Source organism: Sinocyclocheilus rhinocerous, unplaced genomic scaffold (genome assembly GCF_001515625.1).
Source record: "Sinocyclocheilus rhinocerous isolate Xijiao unplaced genomic scaffold, SAMN03320098_v1.1 scaffold497, whole genome shotgun sequence".
NCBI lineage: Eukaryota > Metazoa > Chordata > Actinopteri > Cypriniformes > Cyprinidae > Sinocyclocheilus > Sinocyclocheilus rhinocerous.
In genome coordinates this window covers 208,359-228,779 of record NW_015633189.1, presented here as the reverse complement: position 1 = coordinate 228,779, position 20,421 = coordinate 208,359, and the positions used below count along the sequence as shown (strand labels likewise).

The window sequence follows — 20,421 nt, the reverse complement described above, 5'->3', positions numbered from 1 at the left end:
CAGGTATATATATATATATATATATATGTAATTTTTTTTTTTTTAATTTTTTAATTTTTTTTTATTGAAAAAAATATTATGAGTGACTAGCATGATGCGGAAAATGATTAAATGTTAACTGACTGAAAGGAAAACTGCATCAGAAGTATCTTTTTGAAGCCAATCTGCTTTAATTTGCCTAAGAGCTTGTATTACTCAAATTGCCTCTTTTTAGGTGCCTTTAGTTCTATCCTTAGCCAAATTTGCTTGCACATTGCCCAGCAACAATCCAGCGCTGATGTCTTTTTCCACACTATCTCTCTGTCCTGTTTTCCTCCTGTCACTCCCTCCCCACGTGTATTAAGATACAAAACTCCTCCTACTCGTATTGCCTTGTTACAGCCCATATACAAAAGAGGATTTAATGGGTTTTGCAGTGATTTATGGCTGTCACGGCTCACCAACGCAATTGAGACTTGACACTGGCCCACATACTTTTTCCAGGCTATGAGCCAACAGATACAGACAGAGACACACACTATTGCTCATTCATGATTTCAGTCAGAGCAGACGCGGTGGGGCACGTCAGATCTCTCATGCGGTTTTTATCATCTTTAAGAGTCAGCTTTCTCCAAGCAGCCTTGCTGGTTGTTCCCAAGAGGCTGCTGACTCTGCATTACAGGTGATGACCCCTGTCTGACAGTAGACATGACAGTGGTGATGATTTCTTAATGTTCGCCAAGTGGACGACAGTGGGGGGCCCATTTCTGACATTAGGGAGTGATGGAGCAGAGAGAGGATAGTACGGTCCGTTGGCCAATAAGAGGAAGCCATGCTTTGGGGTGGTGATCATTTGGGGCCTGCGGAGCAAGACAGAGGAATGCGGGAGAGCACAGCTGTCTTCTTCTGTCAAACACAGACCCTAAACTGTCTTAAGAATAGATAAGCTTGGCATTTCGTCTGCAGGACCCCTCCTCACCTTCTCAGGCCAGACTGGTGGGCCACATAGGACAGTTCTACATGTTCAGGGTGTGCTAAGCATTTCCCATCATTCGCAGCATTCCTGATGAAAAGCTGAAATGACATGAAAATGTGCAGTTGTTTCCTTTAAGTCAATGCAATTTGCCTTTCAAAATTTGCCTTACTTTACTTTATCTAACAGAATTTTGAGGGAAGTGAAGCCAGATTGAATGTATGTTTGCTAAAAACAATCTCTAAACAGCTATTTGGCTATTGCTTAACATTATTCAGTAGCCTGCATGTATTGACAGAGAGAGAGAATTAATTTCAAAGTTATTGTTTCAGAGCAAGAAAAATTATTTCAGAGCACGTTATTGCATTTCAATTTCAGATTGAATATTATGAAGACAGTTAACATTTAATCATTCACAACTAAGAAAATGCACACAAAAATGAAGATTGTGTCATCAAAATATCAAAAATAACATATCAAATAGTGTGAAATTTAAATAAAATTTACTGTGTGTGCGTGCGTGCGTGCGTGCGTGCGTGCGTGCGTGTGTGTGTGTGTGTGTGTGTGTGTGAAATACATTTTATTTATATTTTTTCATTATAGAATAGAAATAGAATAAAATAAAATGCTACTATATATATTTTATTTTATTATTTAAAAAACATTTATATTATATCATTATATCATTTTATATAATATAATGTAAAATTACATCATTTAGATGTTAACACCTGCAGAACATTTTAGTTTACAATTTCAGGTTACATTTTTTTTAGGCTCTTTCCTAGAATCAGTATAAATCAGCATCATAAAAGGTTAAATCATTTTCATTTAACTGAAGTTATTTTGTTATTATTATTATTATTATTATTATTATTATATATTTATTTTAAGCAACTGAAAACTATTAGAACTGACACACACACACAAAAGTATTTTTATTAATATTTCTGCGTTTTTTTAAGCAACTGAAAAAAGAAATCTGTTCTTGACTATTAGAACTAAAAAACATTTATATTATATCATTATATCATTTTATATAATATAATGTAAAATTACATCATTTAGATGTTAACACCTGCAGAACATTTTAGTTTACAATTTCAGGTTACATTTTTTTTAGGCTCTTTCCTAGAATCAGTATAAATCAGCATCATAAAAGGTTAAATCATTTTCATTTAACTGAAGTTATTTTGTTATTATTATTATTATTATTATTATTATTATATATTTATTTTAAGCAACTGAAAACTATTAGAACTGACACACACACACAAAAGTATTTTTATTAATATTTCTGCGTTTTTTTAAGCAACTGCAAAAAAAAACCTGTTCTTGACTATTAGAACTGATACACACACAAAAAAAGTATTTTTATTCATATTTCTGTGCTTTTTTTTCAAGAAGACTTGCAGGAAAGGTCACATCTGTAGCCCTGGATATGTCTGCATGTGGGTCTCTCCTCCGTGTTCAACAACGTACAACTTAGCGCCTCAAGCTTGCACTCAGTCACTGCGTTTATGGAGGTGACACAGGGTTCAGAGACTGGATGGAGAATGCACACCCCACAACAACAGCAGATGTACATTCAAAAATGAATGTACATGTGGAAAATCCCTTTTGATGGATGTGGATGAAGTAGGTGTTAACTCTCATGTTTAATGGTACGATCCACCACACGTGTGCTGTAAGACCTAGGGACATAAATCGCAAAATTGCTGATTGAAAGACTTTATGGACATTGACAAGTCTGCTCCCCTTTCCAAGAGACTCAGCATTGATTACCAGCTAATTATAAATGAAGGAAGTGGCAGCTTGTTTGTTTCTAGGGTTGCAGTGGAATACATTTACACTTCTTCAGGAGATCATGTGATATCGGGTGAGAATTCCACAGAGCACTAAGTGCTATCTTCTCCGCTCTCTTTTTCTTCTTCACTCTAGTTGTCTGTCTCTCTCTCTACACCTTTTAATTCTGCCGCCTTTCCTCGCCGTTCCAACGACCCCCCTGTCCGTGTTCACAGCCCCTGTAGGTGGTGCCTCCCAAAAGCCTTCTTTCACACCCAAAGTGGGGTTTCAAATAAGCATATGTTGCGTTAATTAGGTCCTGACAGGAAGGCCTACTGTAAGGGCTGACTTGAAGAAACATATGTTGCTAAGTCTCTCTAATCAGAGCTGTTCACACAGTGATTATTAGACATGTTGTACTCATGTCCTCATCCAGCTCCCCATATTCACCCACAATGAACACCAGCCAAATACTGTATTCTCTTTGGAGTTCATGATAAAATCACATGTTAATTAGAGTTTCACCATCTGAAAGTGTAATAGAGTGCTGTACAATATTGCTAATGGGTAGACATGGAAATAAAAAAATTTCAACAAGATTTAAGCTAAAATGTACATATTTGTGCGAATTTTTAGATTAGTGCTATCAAACGATTAATCGCGATTAATCGCATCCAAAATAAAAGTTTTTGTTTACATAATATATGTGTGTGTACTGTGTATATTTATGATGTATGTATAAATACACACATGCATGTATATATTTGAGAAAAATATGTTTTATATATAAAATATTAATATTTATATATAAAATCATTTTAAAATATATACATGTATGTTTGTGTATTTATATATACCATAATAAAATACACAGTACACACACATATATTTTGTAAACAAAAACTTTTATTTTGGATGTGATTAATTGCGAATAATCATTTGACAGCACTATTTTAGATGTTGTAACTGGTCACCATTCAACTTTTTGATTTTACTAGTTAATTTAAATAATCCTGTGGTGTAACAAAATGAATTTTTAAAATGAAAAATATTTAATAAAATATTTTCCTAAAAATAGAAGAAATAGTAATTATAGTATATTTTTAAATGCTCTTTATAGTCGTTTTAGATTAGCATGTCAAACAATAGGACAGTTTTGACACATTGTTTCCCATATGCTAGCATACACAGAAGTAAAACTTTAACTGATTTTATGTTTATTAATAGGAAAATTCCTCTTTCTATTTTGTGGATGTATCATACTGCAGGGCCAAAAGTGTTTAAACATAAATATTACAAAACTAACTAGTAGTAGGATGTAAAGCTCAAGCTTGAACATCTGACTTACTTCATGTTGGGGTCTTGATGAGCAACTTTTTCAAGGATCACCAAGAGATTGCCGATTTAGAAATGGATGTTGTGAGTAACTCCACAAGTCTTAATAATTTGTAACAAAGCTGAATTTTACATTTATTCAGCAATATGAAATTCCATGAATTTTAGAAAATAGGCCAAAAATAGATCATGCTAATATATTTAAATAGTTTTATTCACATTTGTCATTTTGATACAGTGTTCATAATGGATAATTTACAAATTTTAATTACAATTTCTGAAGAACAATTAGAATAGATCATAAGTATTTGTTTTAATGAATTAGAGTAAAGTCCAAAATGAAGTAAATAGGAAAAGGAAGTGAGACTTGACATTTTAAAAGCGCTGTTTTGACAACATGGGTACCGCATATCATGACTGATGGAGTGCAGGCACAGTCTGGGTCCATCAAAGCATTAGGCGCGCTCAAGTTTCTGCGGGGCCTCCGACTGGGCCCTATGTCCTCCTCTCCCCTCCGTAACACTGAGACAAGAGTCATACTTTTGTGGAAAGAGAGAGCACAGATAGAAACTATCACAGTTGCATATAGCCGAAGGTATATTGCTTAACAGATCATCGTTACTGATGGAAAATCTCAAATGTATAGATAAAACATTAGCACAGGATGAGTCAGAATTACACCTCTCAACACTAATCCACCACATGAAAACTCTCAAGCCCCGAAACTGCAGGAAGAAGAAGTGTGATCAAGAAATCCAGCAGTCTTGCACATCACTCTCTGATTTATCTTCAACTGAAAAGACATGATTTTAGGAGAGCTTTGCTTTCAAAACCAAACATATCTCCCCAAATCTAAAATGAAAAATGAAGTCGGATCCTGGTCATATCATTCACATCACACATCTGTCACTCTGACCACAGATGTGAATATGACCTCATAAAAATCTTCGCAGCTATCATTTACGTCTTATTCAAAAGATAATAGTGTTACTGAGGGAACACCAACACAATATTCAGGAAAGAAGAACTGAATAATTTGATTGTCATATCCTCTCATGTTATTGCTACAATAAAAGTACAACTTTTACATATAGCGCTACATACAGAAACTGCTCTAAAGATGAGTTGTGCTAATATAAATTCCCTCCTCCCACACACTGTGAACAGAGAACTGCCATACACCTGTGACAACTGATCCAACTAGATTTGAGAATGCGTGGCGTTCAAAGCCACTGCATAAATGCTTAAAAGACCACCAGGCAGCGTGCTGTGTGTGTAGTGTGATTTGTTTAATTGTTGATACAGTAGATGAGGGATGTCTGTGCATACCATTTGTATTCTGTATGGCAGTGGTGAACATTGCCTGCGGGAGATCAGCTTAACTAAAGCCTAAAAGGTGCCTGTCACCCCCACAGGGCAGGTGAAGAGTATAACGCCCCGGCCTTGTGGACGTGTCACTGGGGACAATACGCTATCATCCAGAGTGTCAACACCAATGAGCTCAGCTGGTGACCTTGTGAGTTCACCTTGCTAGGAGAGACACAATCGTGTCATACCTGCACTGGGGGGACACTGAGTGTGTGTGTGTGTGTGTTGGTTATGCAGCTGCTTTGGCCCGGGTGAATGATCAACCCATGTGTGCATGAGAGATATGAGAGCCTGTGTGTGTGTGTACGCGCTGGGGGGGGACGCACTGTGTGTGTGTGTGTGTGTGTGTGTGTGTGTGTGTGTGTGTGTGTCTGTGTGTGTGTGTGTGTAGGTGTAATGTTTTTTTGTATGTTGGCGGATATGGGGTATTGTGATTTTCTTTTAGTAATTTAACACTTTGTACTATTTTGTGCAAAAGATGTGTACAGTCTATACAAATTACTTAAATGCAACTGAACTATAATAAAATGAAAAGAAGACAGAGTTTTCCATCCAAGACTTAACTGTCACAAGACTCATGTTTGGATGTTACAACAAAGTGAAGAAACTAAAACATTACTAAATTGTAAAAATAAATGTTCATACAGTAAAAAATTATATTAAATTTGATAAGACAGTACGTATAATTTATTATTTTTTTATTAAGTATTTTAAAAGTAGCAGAAAGAAAATATAACACAATGAAGGCACTACATATTCTTTGAAATTATGCTTTTTAAGTAAAAATCATTGTCTTGTGAAAGAGGAATTCCCACAGTCCCCTGTACAAACAATATCATTTTAGATTCTGTTTAAAAAGTCACTTTCTTATTTTTGTATGTACACTATTTGAAGTTGCTGCTTTCTACATTATTTACATTGTATTATTTTAGTGTCATGTGTGTTACCCATGTGGTCTTTTGTGTTCATCTTTATGTTATTGCTAGTTGTTGGAAAGTTGTTGCCAGCTCTTGGAAAAAGTGCTTATAGTGAACTTTAAGGCATTATATGTGTACAGTTACTAAAATGCCATCCAATACTGCTGGTAACATCATCATGTAACATCATTTTGTACAAGTACAACAGAATGGTTAATAAAAATAAATAAATAAATACATTTAAAAAATCAGTGCCCTTAATTACATTAATGTAATATTTAATCTGTAAAACTTCAATAAAGATGCTCTTATAGTGGAGGGGGGGGAAATCCTGTGTGCTTGAGTGAGAATGAATGTCATAAACGTAAGTTTCAAAAACAAAAATATCTATTTAAAATAAGTGGAAAAAGACTTACTCACTGAGATTTGTATTGCATTATGTCTTCCAAATATTATTCATCAACACCTGCAAACACATCTAATGAGTTAAATGAATTTAGTGTTAATTTAACAGTATTTTTTTTTATTTAGTTGAAAGCCAATTGTTTTTTTATTAAAAACTAATACAAAATAGATTATTGAATACACACACACATACCTTTATGCGCCTAAAGAATAAATTTTTTAATCAGTACTCACTCATTGAATATACATTATAAAGGCTGTTCAGTTCTATTAAGTGAGTATCAAACTGAAGCCCCAGTAAACAGGGGAAGGCCCGTTCTCGCGCATCAAGCCTATCACGCCCAGTCTGAGTGTAAATCCCACCTCCGGACCAATTACCATTCGAGATATGGATATATCATAGAGTCTTATCATGTGTTTGAAGTCCGATTCCTATTCCAAATACATAGTGGCAATGACTTCAACATATTAAGATAAATCTAAATGAAGACTTCCCAAGTAGTTTAAAAGTAGATTACACGGTGCGCTTACACAACTTGCTGGCTATAGAGAGTTTGTGTTGGAGTCTTATTTTAAATGATAGAGCATACGGACGTTAAACCTATGACACCTCTAGTGAGCTCGGACCGGTGCTGCAGGTGGGCGGCATAGGCAGGAATTTATTTCTCAATATGTTGAATGGAACGGACGCGCAAAATTTCGCCAAAGACGCAGAATTAAACAGCCACCTGCACCGAAACCGCGACTTATCGGACTTCAAAATGGGCATCCAAGACACGAGGTTTTATTATCAGGACTCGATTCCAAATGGACAGGACAGTTTGACGTTGCCGTTCCACGCCGAACACCACCAAAGCGCCGGAGCGCAGACGGGGAGGTTTTACTCACCGGCTCAGCTCGGCAGCTGTCACTTCACCAGCCGGAGCGGGACGGGACATACTTACGTTCCAGGCGGAGCCGATGCGTATTCTTCAGCCAACGGTAAAGACGCGTACCCGAGCAGCGCAGACGGCTACCCGGCGTCTTTTCAGCACGGGTTCCCGCGAGCACCGATGTACTCTTTACCTGGTCTACAGGTGTCCGGGAAGACGCAAGTGCTCCTCAACAACTACTCGCTGTGGGCAAAGTTCCACAAGTACCAGACAGAGATGATCATAACGAAACAGGGACGGTAAGAAGCCTTATGGATTGCCACTCTTTAATATATCATTAACATAAACGCCATTATCAAGGTAAAGTTTTTGTACGCGATAACAGCATGGATCATAATAAGAAACTGGTCAAATGCCCTATATGAATGTTTATTCCTCTTACTTATGTAATTATCTAAATGCCAGCTGTGCCAGCCAGGGCATGAAATCGAGTCCTTGACATATGTGTCTTAAATTTAGAAGCCTAATTACAGAGATCTTTCGATCTGATCTTTTTTTCTTCAGACCGCGACCTGGTTTCAGTTATTGTCAAAAGTAAACAAATACTGTAATTTGTCAAATTTTCTCACTGTACCTAGATGCACTTTGACACAAATCTTTGAAAGTGAATTACCTCATTGTCTGGATATTTTGGATATGTTATTTTTAAATACTGAGAATAATAACGGCAATGTTCTGAAAGAACGTGATGATCAAACTTAGTTATCGTGTTTAGTGTGAGTAATAATAATGATACAAATAATAAAAACGCACTGTTAATTGAAAATATTGTGATTTATAAACCACTGGTGGTGTTCCCTAGAGACCCCAGAGAGGGAGGAAAGTGCTTGTGGGGACGTTTGACAGGTCACCAAGCATTAATATCTAAACATGTCCCTGATGATTATAATCTACAGATGTGTAACACTTCCATTTTAGAGCTGCTTTCAAGGCATAAATTACATAGTCGTATGGATTTAAAATGTTGACTGATAAAACTACATAACTGTTTCTAGTAGGCCCTTATATGTCAGTTTGATAAAAAATATTTATCACAGATTCTTGCATATGCTCTAAACATGTCCCTGATGATTATAATCTACAGATGTGTAACACTTCTAAAACACTTTTAAAAAATAAAAAAAATTTAAAAAAACACATTTAAAAGAAAAATGAATAAAAACACTGATCACACCTGTCACCATAAAAATGATTCCTGTTAAAATGTATGAGAATTGACAGCATGCGAAACGCTTACACTTTAAGTCCATAGAGTTATTTTAAAAAAATATTCAGAAGACAAAAAATGAACACTTGTAGTCTGAGATTTACTCAGCATTTTCAGTATGTATACATGACATATTTATTAAATTAGATTTTAAGAAATAATATACATTTTAAATATGGTACTGAAAGCAGGTCTAACCTTGAAATGGAACGGTGAAAATGTTCTCTGTTCTCTCAATGTTTTTACCACCGACTGAATTTCACATAATACTGCTATACCAATATTATATTATAGCAGTAAAATCCTGCTCATGATATTGCTTAAAAAAATTCCCACTGATGTCATAGTCAACACTTATAACTTTCATTATTTTATTTTGTACTGTACTGTACTGTACTGTATGCACCACAAAAAAACGAACCCTTCGTAATAAGTTACAAATTTTAAAACAGAGATATGTATTTATTTTTTATTAACATTATTATTATTTGTAGTTTGGTAGCTTTTACGCAGATATGCGTGCATCTGTGTGTACAGTACAATTGTTTGTGAGGGTGTTAGTGTGTGAAGGCATGCTTTTGTAACCTGTAACCTACTGGTAGGTCCCTTGAAAACGTTTGCAAACCAACTTTACAGCTGTGCTCAAGGCATTCAGAATAAATACATTCAGAAAGACTGAAATTAAATGGCGCATATTATGTAGTTTATTAATGGTATACATTATTAAAGATGTTACATATACAATACTTCAAATCACCCTTGTATGTGCAAATAACAATTAAACTGACTATTGGAAGAATTGAATAGCTTGTAGATTATTTAATCTTTAGCTTAAGCAAGAAAACCTTGTTTGTTTTGATTCAGCATATTAATGATTACGTTTTTTGCCTCTGAATCCGGTTCGTTTCAAATCTAGTGAAGTTATCTTTTCACATACTGGAGATTGAGTCAGTTTATTTAAATACACATTATTTTTTTAATTACTATGTATTATACTATGTACTATGTATTATTACATTCTGGTTTGTACGGTTATTTTTATTGGTTCTCACTGCCAGTGAGTGTCAGAGCTCAGGTAATTCTGCCCAAGACAGGAAGTAAAAAAGTAAGGAGGAGGGGGTGGTGCATTTAAATTATTTCAAAGTTAATTCTTACCACATTAAAATAACAAAAATGTTAATTGTATAATAAAATAGCAAACCAAGTGGCATCTGTAAACACTGAACTAGCTTTTTTCTGAGCCATTTTTTCAATTACTTAAAGATGTCAAGGGGATTTTAGTGGATGTAGAAATATAAAATGTTTAATTATTATATAATAATACATTTTTAAGTGTGCTACTTATGCTTTTTGGGGCTACTCTATATAAGCATTTATAAAGATTTACAGCAAGAGCAACCCATGCAATATCAGTGCATCAGTTTTATTAATATTCTTGAGGTCGTCCAGGCTCTGCATAAAATGCAATCTCTCCCCCTGCACCACTCAAGGTCTCTCTGCTTGTAGCCTTTGAGCTTTCTTTCTTTCTTTTTTTCAACTAACAATCACTTCCTGTTCAGCTGTATATGGTAGCATGGAGTATGCAGTCTTGCTGCAAAAAGTCAGACATCAGAAGCAGCAAACTTGTTGAATCGTCTTCGCTCACTGCAGTACAGACTGATCGCTGTGTACATAATTCCAGCAGAATCCCATCAAGCAGCTCTGACAGAAACAGATGAGTTGTGACAGTAGCACATCAGTAGAACACCATCTAGATCAAAGGAATCGCGTGTAGCTGTGGTTGCTTGCTGCCTGCTCCATTTCCAGCCACTGTTTTTAAGCAGCCGTGTTACAAGCTCATCACTACAGTTATGATGGTTCTCCAACATCAGCAAATATATTGTGGTTTCTGAACGTAACCACATTCACATAATAGCTTACAATAACCATGTAAACATGCCATGCTTACTGTACATGTCAATCTGCTTCGGTCATGTTTGATATTTTACATTTATGTATAAAAAAAGTGAACACAAAAACAGCTAGCAGCCGCAGACTGGCGCGTTTTCAGTATCAAGACTAGGAGGATGACATAAACTGGACCTGAACTTCTGTCCTGGCGTATTAGTGACAGAAAGCCCTTCACCAGTCGATATCCAGACAGTGTTTTTTTTTTTTTTTTATGTCCCTTCCTGTCTTTTTTTTACTCTGCAGTGGTGTTGCCTTGATCACATCAAGCAGTTCTTCTGCTAAGGGGAAACACATATATGTATCGAAAACTGTACCTTCCTAAAGTCCTAGACAGCAGAGGAGGCATTTTTGTTTTGGCAACCACCTACTACCGTGTTCACGGCTCCATCACTGAGTCAAGGAGTGGCTGATAAGTTTCCAAAGGTTAACCTCTAACTTTTTGTCGTAAGCCTTAACCTCCCACTCATGCAAAACATTCCTCTCAGTGGTAAACCCACTGGTTTCCCCCTCTCCAGGTACTGATTTCTTATAAATGTCTCATTTTAAATAAGTATGACAATTTCTGAGGCTCAGTCAGATGAGGAAAGTGACTGCCACAGACGGTATAGTTATAACTCAGAGTGAGGAGGCAACGCATGAGCGTTGAATGATACAGAGACGATTCTGGTTTCTGTTTTCACTTATATTGACAACTGATGTGGAAGAAGAAACCCTTCACCTGCTCGGTCTCTTCACCACCACAAGGCCCCACAATGCCAGGGCTACATCTGAGAATGATGATTGATTACAGCTGCCCGTGGGTGGGCAGTTTGTCCGTTTGTGTTATGCCACCCTGTAGCAAATGAGTGTCATCATCCTCGTGCTCTGATCCTCGATAGGTGTCCTTTACCCTACTTGAAAAGAGAAATTGTGAAACTGAACTTATTTCAGGTCAAAGTATCTCTTAATTCTCTTTCAAAGCAGTCTCTTTTTTCATCCCTTTCCACTTTGTGAAGCAAGTGTAACACAAAATGAGATATTTAGTAGAATGTGCAAGCTGCGCTTTTGCATAAGATAAAAAGAGACTGTGGCTATGAGCTGTCAAATGTCAAAAATGACAAAAAAAGTACAAACAAATAACAATGTACAGTTATGCTTTTAAAAAAAACTTTCCCTCCATTGTAGTTGAAACATTTCACATCCATATCTCATGTGAATAATTAGCGTTTTTGGGTTTACTATTTCTTTAAATGACATACGTAATTGCCAAACTTTAACCCCAATGTTTGTTTTACTCATAATTATATGTTTTAACATTGTTTTATGGTTAGATTTACTAGTTTTGTTGCTTACACAGACTTCAAAAAATTGCTGTTTGTAAGATTTTTGAATGTTTTTGAAATAAGTTTCTTATGATCACCAATTAAGGCTGAATTTATTTGATCAAAAATGTAATAAAATAGAAATATTGTGAAATATTATTACAATTAAAAATAACTATTTTGTATTTTATTATATTTTAAAATGTAATTTATTCCTATGATGACAAAGCTGAATTTTCAGCAGCCATTACGGTCTTCAGTGTCACATGATCTTTAAGAAATCATTCTAATATGCTGATTTGGTGATCAGAAACATTTCTTATTATTATCGACGTTGATAGCTGTGATGCTTAATATGTTCTTTAATGAATGGAAAGTTAAAAAGAACAGCATTTTCTATTGATTTAAATATAAAATTTTTGTATCAGTGTAAAACTATTTACTGCCAATTTTGGTCACAATTTAATTAATTAAAAATGTATTTATTTAAAAAATCATAAACAAACAAAAACTTACTGACCCCAGACTTTTGTACGGTACATGTACATGTAATTTTGCTAATGTTAAAAAGTATTTCAAGATTATCAATCGTTTCTTATACATTAACCTACAATTTCCATATCCATGTACAAAGCCAAATTGTTTTGTTTTGTTTTTGTTTATATATATGTACATACAGTATATATATATGTAAGCAGAACTAATTCCAATAATCTGACCCCCATACGCTCTTCCCAATGGGAAAAAGGTGTACAGTTTCACTCATCAAGCATACAGGCACAGGAGACAGAGCAAGAGAGAGTGAGAGATTTTTATAAACATACTCACAAAATAAATCCATTCTGAGCCATATACAAATTATTTGGTGTGTATCCAATTCATGGAACTGATACAGACACAGATATGAGCAGACAACTGCACTTGAGTGTCACCTAACAGGAGCATCCGGCTGAGGGGAAACATACAAGCATGAGCAGTAGCCCGCAACTGTTAAATCTTTTGAATGAGAGGCAGCCATGTGGCACAGACGTCATCTCTAGAGTGTATTAGTGAGACTGAAAGCGTCATAATATTGGGTGAGGTTGAATTAAAGCCAGCATGGCTGATGTCAAAGGTTTGTTTTATCACAAGTGGTAGCAAGGCAGAAAGACACAGGAAAACAGAAGCAGCACATTTCATACTGGGTCTACTGAGTTTCTGGAAACTTTACACTGCCGTGGGACACACTGACCTCCCAGTTACCTCCACTCCATATCTGCACCGTGATCAAAATCTGTCTAGCAAGGAAAACTACAGCAATCAAGCATACATCTCCCAACATGTTTTATTAATTGTCATATTAAAGATTCACACACAGCCTGCTCCCAGTTGCCTTTCTATCATAATGTCTGTACCATCGTAACTATTGCTTACCACCAAATACCACCCGTATATACAAGCAAATTCAAATAAGCATGTGTAGATGCATGTTATATGGGGAGCATATCAAATATGAATGAATTTCATTTATTGTATTGGGTGATTTTTGACATTTGTTTTAAACCATTTCTGCATATTTTTAGATTGCTATCATCTAGCATGACCTTAGCATAAAGGATAGCGTAAGATTGTGGCATATGTTTATTTGTTTTTAAGACAACTATTTCTTAAAGAGAGGGGTGTCACCCAGTTGTAACAAAATTTCCTTTCACAAACTTTCAGAATGAATATTTGACAAAAAAAAATACATTGCATTAATTAATACATATTATAGTTATTATATATTATATTATTATAGTTATTTCATATAGTTATATTTTCATTTATACTGTATACTCAATTACCTGTAACCAAAAACCTTTATTATAATAAGAAATATTTTAAAGTAAACATTTACTTTCACAAACATCAAAATGAATATTATTTTTTAAAAATGAATATCTATCAGTGAATATAAAAAAAAAATCCAAAAATATTTTACATCGATTTGACTTTGACAAAAAGTATTTATTATAGTTATTTTATATATAATTATGATTTAATTTATATTTGTATTAATGTATTTATTTGTTTTAGACAAAATCTACATTTAAAAAAAGTATAAATTTATAACAAAAATCTTATCTTGTGTTTTCTGGTCTGTTTGTCAACAGGAGGATGTTCCCTGTCCTCAGCTTTAACATCAACTCACTGGACCCCTCAGCTCATTATAACATATACGTGGATGTGGTTCTTGCTGACCAGCATCACTGGAGGTACCAAGGAGGCAAATGGGTCCAGTGCGGCAAGGCAGAAGGCAACATGCCAGGTACCCGACAGTCACATGGTGCCTTTTTCTGCACACTATCTACTTTTAAACCCTACAAACAAGATAAATATCTTTATCTCCATTGTGGTTTTCAAGTGTGAGTCTTTTCTGAGCAGTGCAAAAAACTTCACATACCAATAACTCTGTCTTTTTGTGGCTAGAAGTGCATGAGTGTTTCTGATACCACTGTATGCCACAATCAGAGGAACCTAAGCATGTGGCCCACCACAACAGCTCTGCACTGCAACTAATGTTCAAGGGTGACTGCATGGTATAGTGCAAGTGTGCATTTGACAGAGCACTCTTAATTGGCTAATACCAATCAATTTACAAAGTACAATCATTTTAATTGGACATACTCATACTTCTGCCTATTATAACCTAGACTTTCTCTACCTAAACTCCTGACATTTCCTTACCTAAAATTTGCACTTTTATAATTATATAATATTATAAAAAATTATAGAATATACAAATATGAAAAATGTGAATAAAAAATAAGCAAATGTAAAAAAAAAAATAATAATAATAATTTTAAAAATATATATATAATATACACTACCATTCAAAATGTTTGGGTCAGTAAGAGTTTTTAAATTAATATTATTCAGCAAGGATGCATTAAATTGATCAAAAGTGACAGCAAAGACTCTTAATAAGAAGATCGTTACAAAACTTTTTGTTTCAAATAAATGCTGTTCTTTTGAATGTTCTATTCATCAAAGAAACCTAAAAAATGTATAATAGCATCCACAAAAATATTAAGCAGCACAACTGTTATTCAGTTATTCAGCTTCAGGAATAAATTACATTTTAAAATATATTAGAATAGAAAATAATAACAAAAAAGAAGCAACAATTTTATTATTTTAATTTGTAATGATATTTCACATTACTTTTTTACTGTATTTTTATTTGAAAAAATGCAGCCTTGGTGAGCATAAGAGACTTCTTTCAAAAACGGACCCCAAACCTAAACGGTATTTTAAATGGTGTATATCAATAAAATACTGTGTCAAAGACATGGATATTTAAATTGCATTCAGTACCTATATATTTATGCTTTTTTTACAGGAAACAGAATGTATATGCACCCAGACTCTCCCAACACTGGGAATCACTGGATGAGACAGGAAGTTTCCTTTGGCAAACTGAAACTTACCAACAACAAAGGCAGCTCTAACAATGTAGCACAGGTAATATACTAATAAACTCCTACAGTAAAGCAGTCTTACTGCATCAGACCTGAGTCATCTGTGTTGACATTGGTTGTAGTCAAACAGAGATTACGTTTACCATTTAGGTTGAATATATAACACTATAGCATATCTGCACTATTTCTCTGACAATTTCATTGCTTGGAAAACAGATGATAGTGCTGCAGTCGCTCCATAAATACCAACCACGTCTTCACATCGTGGAGGTGAAAGAGGATGGAACGGAGGACCCCTTTCTGACCTCGAAAACTCAGACGTTTGTCTTCCCTGAGACTCAGTTCATTGCCGTCACTGCCTACCAGAATGCAGATGTAAGTCATGTCATCTGAACGCATCATGCAGTGGGTTATTTTCTTGGTAATCAGATTGCATTTGCCACATAACCACTGCTTACAGCAAACAAAGATTCATGTCCTCACAGTGTGGGATGTGTTATGTCTGCACTTTGAGTCTCTGATGTTTGTAAAGTGTTGTGCATGTGCTGAAGAAGTCTGATTGTAGGAAAGAGTATGAGTGTAATTCATAAATTATTTCGTAATGGCAGTGATCTATCGGTCTCCCTGCCTATGCTTCCTGTGCCCATGTGACTTTACTCTTACCCTCTCTCTCTGCCCTTTCTCCAACCTCTTCCCCTGACATTTCTTTCACAGATCACTCAGCTGAAAATAGATCATAACCCTTTTGCTAAAGGTTTCCGGGACAATTATGACACGTAAGTAATCTATCTATCTATCTATCTATCTATCTGTCTGTCTGTCTATCTGTCTGTTTACAGTATTTGTCTATTTGTCTATAAGCCTTCAAACTTCAAGACTTCCAACATTCAATCCCATTTGCTACCTAAATTCAAATTCAATTAAGATTCAGGAACTGCATTCTCAGTTTAATTAATAGTGCAATATTATTAACATGAACATGTTAACATTTCAGAAGGGGTTTTGTCAGTTGAAGTTGACCTTTGACCCTCTATTTTCTCATGTAGGCTGTACGCACCTCTTGACTCAGACCGCTTTACGCCTTCCCCAACCGAGAGCCAGCAGCTCCTCCCAGGCAGTTGTTACCCTCACCAGCCGTACCTGTCTGATCAGTACATGAGCCCCCTGCCTCAGAATCGTTTCTACAGCCGCGAGCCGGTCAGCATGACCCAGCAGTGCCCCAAAGACCCTACCGCCAGCCCTCACAGCCGCTTTTACCTGCCCAGCCAGCAGGGGGTGCCGCCGAACCGCCTTGACTTCAACGCGTACGAGAGCGAATACACTTCCAACAGCCTCTACAAGCCGTTTCCGATTCAGACGTCCCCACACCACCCTCTGGGCTACTACTCTGAAAGCCCCTTCGCGTCCGGGACGGTTTCTGGTGCCAACACAGGAGCGTGGAGCTCAGGACGGCCCTCACCGCAGTATCTTAATCACCTACACCACAGTAAACCTGGGTCTAGTCTCGGCTGGTTCCGAACCATCTCGTCCCCAGCTGCATCTTCATCTCCCTCAGCAGTGAACTCGCGCTTCCATTCCTCCCCATCACTCCTGGATCCCCAGCACCAGCCTCTGCTCCAAGACAAGTCCAAAGAGTCCGGGGAGGACGCCTGGATTGAAGCCCCCTCGGTTAAATCGGTGGACTCAGCTGACTCAGGTTTGTTCGAGGGAGGAGAGAGCAAGAAGAGGCGCGTGTCGCCTTATACGTCCAGCACGGAAAATTCCCCTCCCAACCGCAGCGCAGAGGTTTGCGAAAAGGACAATTGCAGCGACGCGGGCTACTACGGCTTCTACACCCACTGAAGACCAGCACTCAGACTGTACTCCTGCTGTCTTCCACCCACCGTCTGTCTGCATGTCCCGAGACACAGGGATAAAGCTCTCTGTGATAGTAGCTACAGTGCCAGGTCTTAGGTGGCCCCTCTGTGCTTTGTATTCCCTGTGTTAGATGTTTGGGGGTTATGTGGAGGTGTTCTGAAGGTCACTGTCACACAAAAGACGAAGACGATGTGACTGCGCTGAGACACTGGCCTGGAGATACACAGACAGGCAGACCTGTGTGACTTTAGCAGCTGAAGATTTCACAGCACACCTGCTGACACTCCCCCAAAGGAACTGTCTCTGTCCCCCTCGTCAGCCACAGACATGAAAACACCTCACAAAAACCCACACGCACGCTCAAACAAACAATCAAATCCTTTTCGTCACATTTACATCTGTCTTTAAAAATGTGGACTTAGAGGCATAGTTCACCCAAAAAAGAAAAGTCCATCATCATTTACTCTCCCTCATGTCATGATCATTTCAAACCCGTTTGACTTTTTGTCTGTAACACAAAGACATTTTTTAAGAAATTACAACAAAGTGCTTTCAAGCTTCAAGGATGCAAAATCACTATAAAAATAGTTCATACAACTCATGTGCTGCATGTCAAGTCATCTAAAGCTTATTGATAGCTTTGGATGAGAAAAGACATGGAATTTGAGTCTGATATCATCTGATTCTGACAATCATCTGACATTGCTTGTTCTTTCATGAACACACCAAAGAAAATGTGTTTCTCACCTAAAGCTATTGTACACAGAAAATATATACATCCTATTTTCACTCTGAAATTGTGAATTTCACAAATAATTACAAAGAAGCAACAAGTAACAGATTGAACTAAACATGAAATTCTTAAGTAGAAAGACTGAAATTGTATTCATAACTTCAAAAAAATTTTTTTATTTTTTTTACAGTGTATAGCTGCAGAAAACTTGGAGTATTGCGCACAAATCCTTTAAGTGGTCTCTAAATGACACGAAATTGACTTGCTCAAGATGTGATGCATGCATCAATGTTTAAAATATTACAAAAAAAATTAAAATGTAGTTCTTTTTAACTTTCTATCCATCAAAGAATTCTATTGTGGTTTCCACAAATATTATTAAGCAGCACAACTGTTTTCAACATGATAAGAAATGTTTCTCGAGCAGCAAATCAGCATATTAGAATGATTTCTAAAGGATTATGAGACATTCAAGACTGAAGTATGGCTGCTGAAAATTAAAAACAATTAAATATTGTAAATATTACAAAAATCTTTAAACAAATAGTGCACTGCTTCAGATAAACACAAAAAACAGTCAAAGAGAGACAGGTGAAGGTTAATCAATTTAAAATTAAAATGCAAAACTGAACCTTGAGAGCTATAGTAATTCTTTCCTGATCTCTCTACATTTTTATAGTTCTATAGTTTTACTTTTCGTACTGTAAACGTAAAACCGGCAACTCAGGTTTCATTTAGCTAAAATCCACGAGTTAGGATAAACACACTAGTGTCAATCTGATGACCTGTAACAGGACATACTTAAACCAACAGCATCATGTCTTGAGGCATCGCACATGACGGTATACAGATAGACAGGGTGGAAAAATGGACTATATATATATATATATATAATCTTTTCTGTTCAAACAACAGCGTAACATGCAGATAGCTCACACACAGACGTCAGTGACACAGAGGAAGAATCAGGCACCGCTGGCATTCAAAGGTGAGAATGACCTCAGACAGATAAGTGGGTGACAAGATGCCACTGCAGAAGACAGTAAACTAACTTCTGGGACACACCGGAAGCCTGTGAGCTCAGAACTGTCAATTTATAGAAGCTTCCTGCATCTTTCAGATCACAAATATGCACACAGACATATGCATATGATCTGTGTCCTAACATGAAACCACCTTTATTTACATTACTTGTAAAATAGAACAATTAATTAAAGTGATGATTCTTCAATATTCTGTGGCCAGCTCTGTGATCACAGTTTTTTTTTTTAAATGTCAGCAAACTGACTCAAACTGCCTCCGTTTATTTTACATATATGTATTTTGATGCAAAACCAAATGAAACAAGAGTAATATGGTTAAGACTGTATTATTTTAAAATGCCATTACTGGATTAGAAAGCCATTGCCAGATATTGCCAGATGCTTAGTTGTTTAAAATATACAATGTAATGTAGATGCTGGGAAATTTGTAATATTCTACAAATGTAATAATTTGAATTTATTAATTTGCTTACAGGTTTATTAATGTTAGTTATTAAGAAGTTGACTGATAAACAAAAAGCAAATGGCTGCAAGAGAAAGCGGCAATATTATTTAACTGACAATCAATGTTACAGAACAAAAAAAAAATTAAAGTGCAATTAAAGTGTTTCTATGTTAATTTAAAAGATGTGTAATTAATGTTCATGTTTGGTTTCTTTTTATACACTGAAATGCACTGACACATTTGTTACTGTTGATGTGCACTGAAAATAATGAACAAATTGTCTGTTGTTGTCATGTTAGCAATCAATCCATGTTTTGGCTGACCCCTGGTGGACATTATGCTCCTCATATCCTCAAGTGTCAATAGCAGGTCTTTTAAGGAACCTATATAGGTTATTATCTCTGGCACTATCCTTGTCTATCTGTTGAATTAAAAGCAACAATTTAAGTAATGTTACTAACAATAAAAGAGGTGCTTCTGTAGTAAGTTTCCTCAGCCAAGCAAACTGAGCCTCGGACACAGCTGTCAAAATACTGTATATAATATTAAATGATGTTTTTGATTAATTCTAAATGTAATAAAGACTGAACTATACAAATTCGTTTATTTTTCTATTCTTTAATATTGTACAGTTTATTGCTGTTTTAAATAACTATACAAGTCATGACTTGCAAGTTTATTATTTGAACATTTGTACACTGATTTTTTCATCCAGGCCTACACAAAATGGTTGTTTCTGATATCACATTTT

The 20,421-nt window shown here is 36.0% G+C and overlaps 1 protein-coding gene across 1 annotated transcript; it reads left to right on the top strand.

Moving 5' to 3' along the window:
• Positions 1–7,192: 7,192 nt before the first annotated feature.
• Positions 7,193–18,318, top strand: LOC107743770 (T-box brain protein 1-like). Its single transcript, XM_016557173.1, has 6 exons — positions 7,193–7,933; positions 14,285–14,439; positions 15,514–15,635; positions 15,809–15,967; positions 16,307–16,368; positions 16,639–18,318. Exons 1-6 carry the CDS (start codon positions 7,434–7,436, stop codon positions 17,432–17,434), a joined length of 1,794 nt encoding a protein of 597 aa, XP_016412659.1. The 5' UTR covers positions 7,193–7,433; the 3' UTR covers positions 17,435–18,318.
• Positions 18,319–20,421: the final 2,103 nt, after the last annotated feature.

Excerpts from the sequence above, each read along its gene's own strand:
- LOC107743770 (XM_016557173.1), top strand. The coding sequence starts at position 7,434 with ATGTTGAATGGAACGGACGCGCAAAATTTCGCCAAAGACGCAGAATTA. Across the intron at positions 14,440-15,513 it reads GGCAGAAGGCAACATGCCAG|GAAACAGAATGTATATGCAC; the intron begins GTACCCGACAGT and ends CTTTTTTTACAG. Across the intron at positions 15,636-15,808 it reads GCTCTAACAATGTAGCACAG|ATGATAGTGCTGCAGTCGCT; the intron begins GTAATATACTAA and ends CTTGGAAAACAG.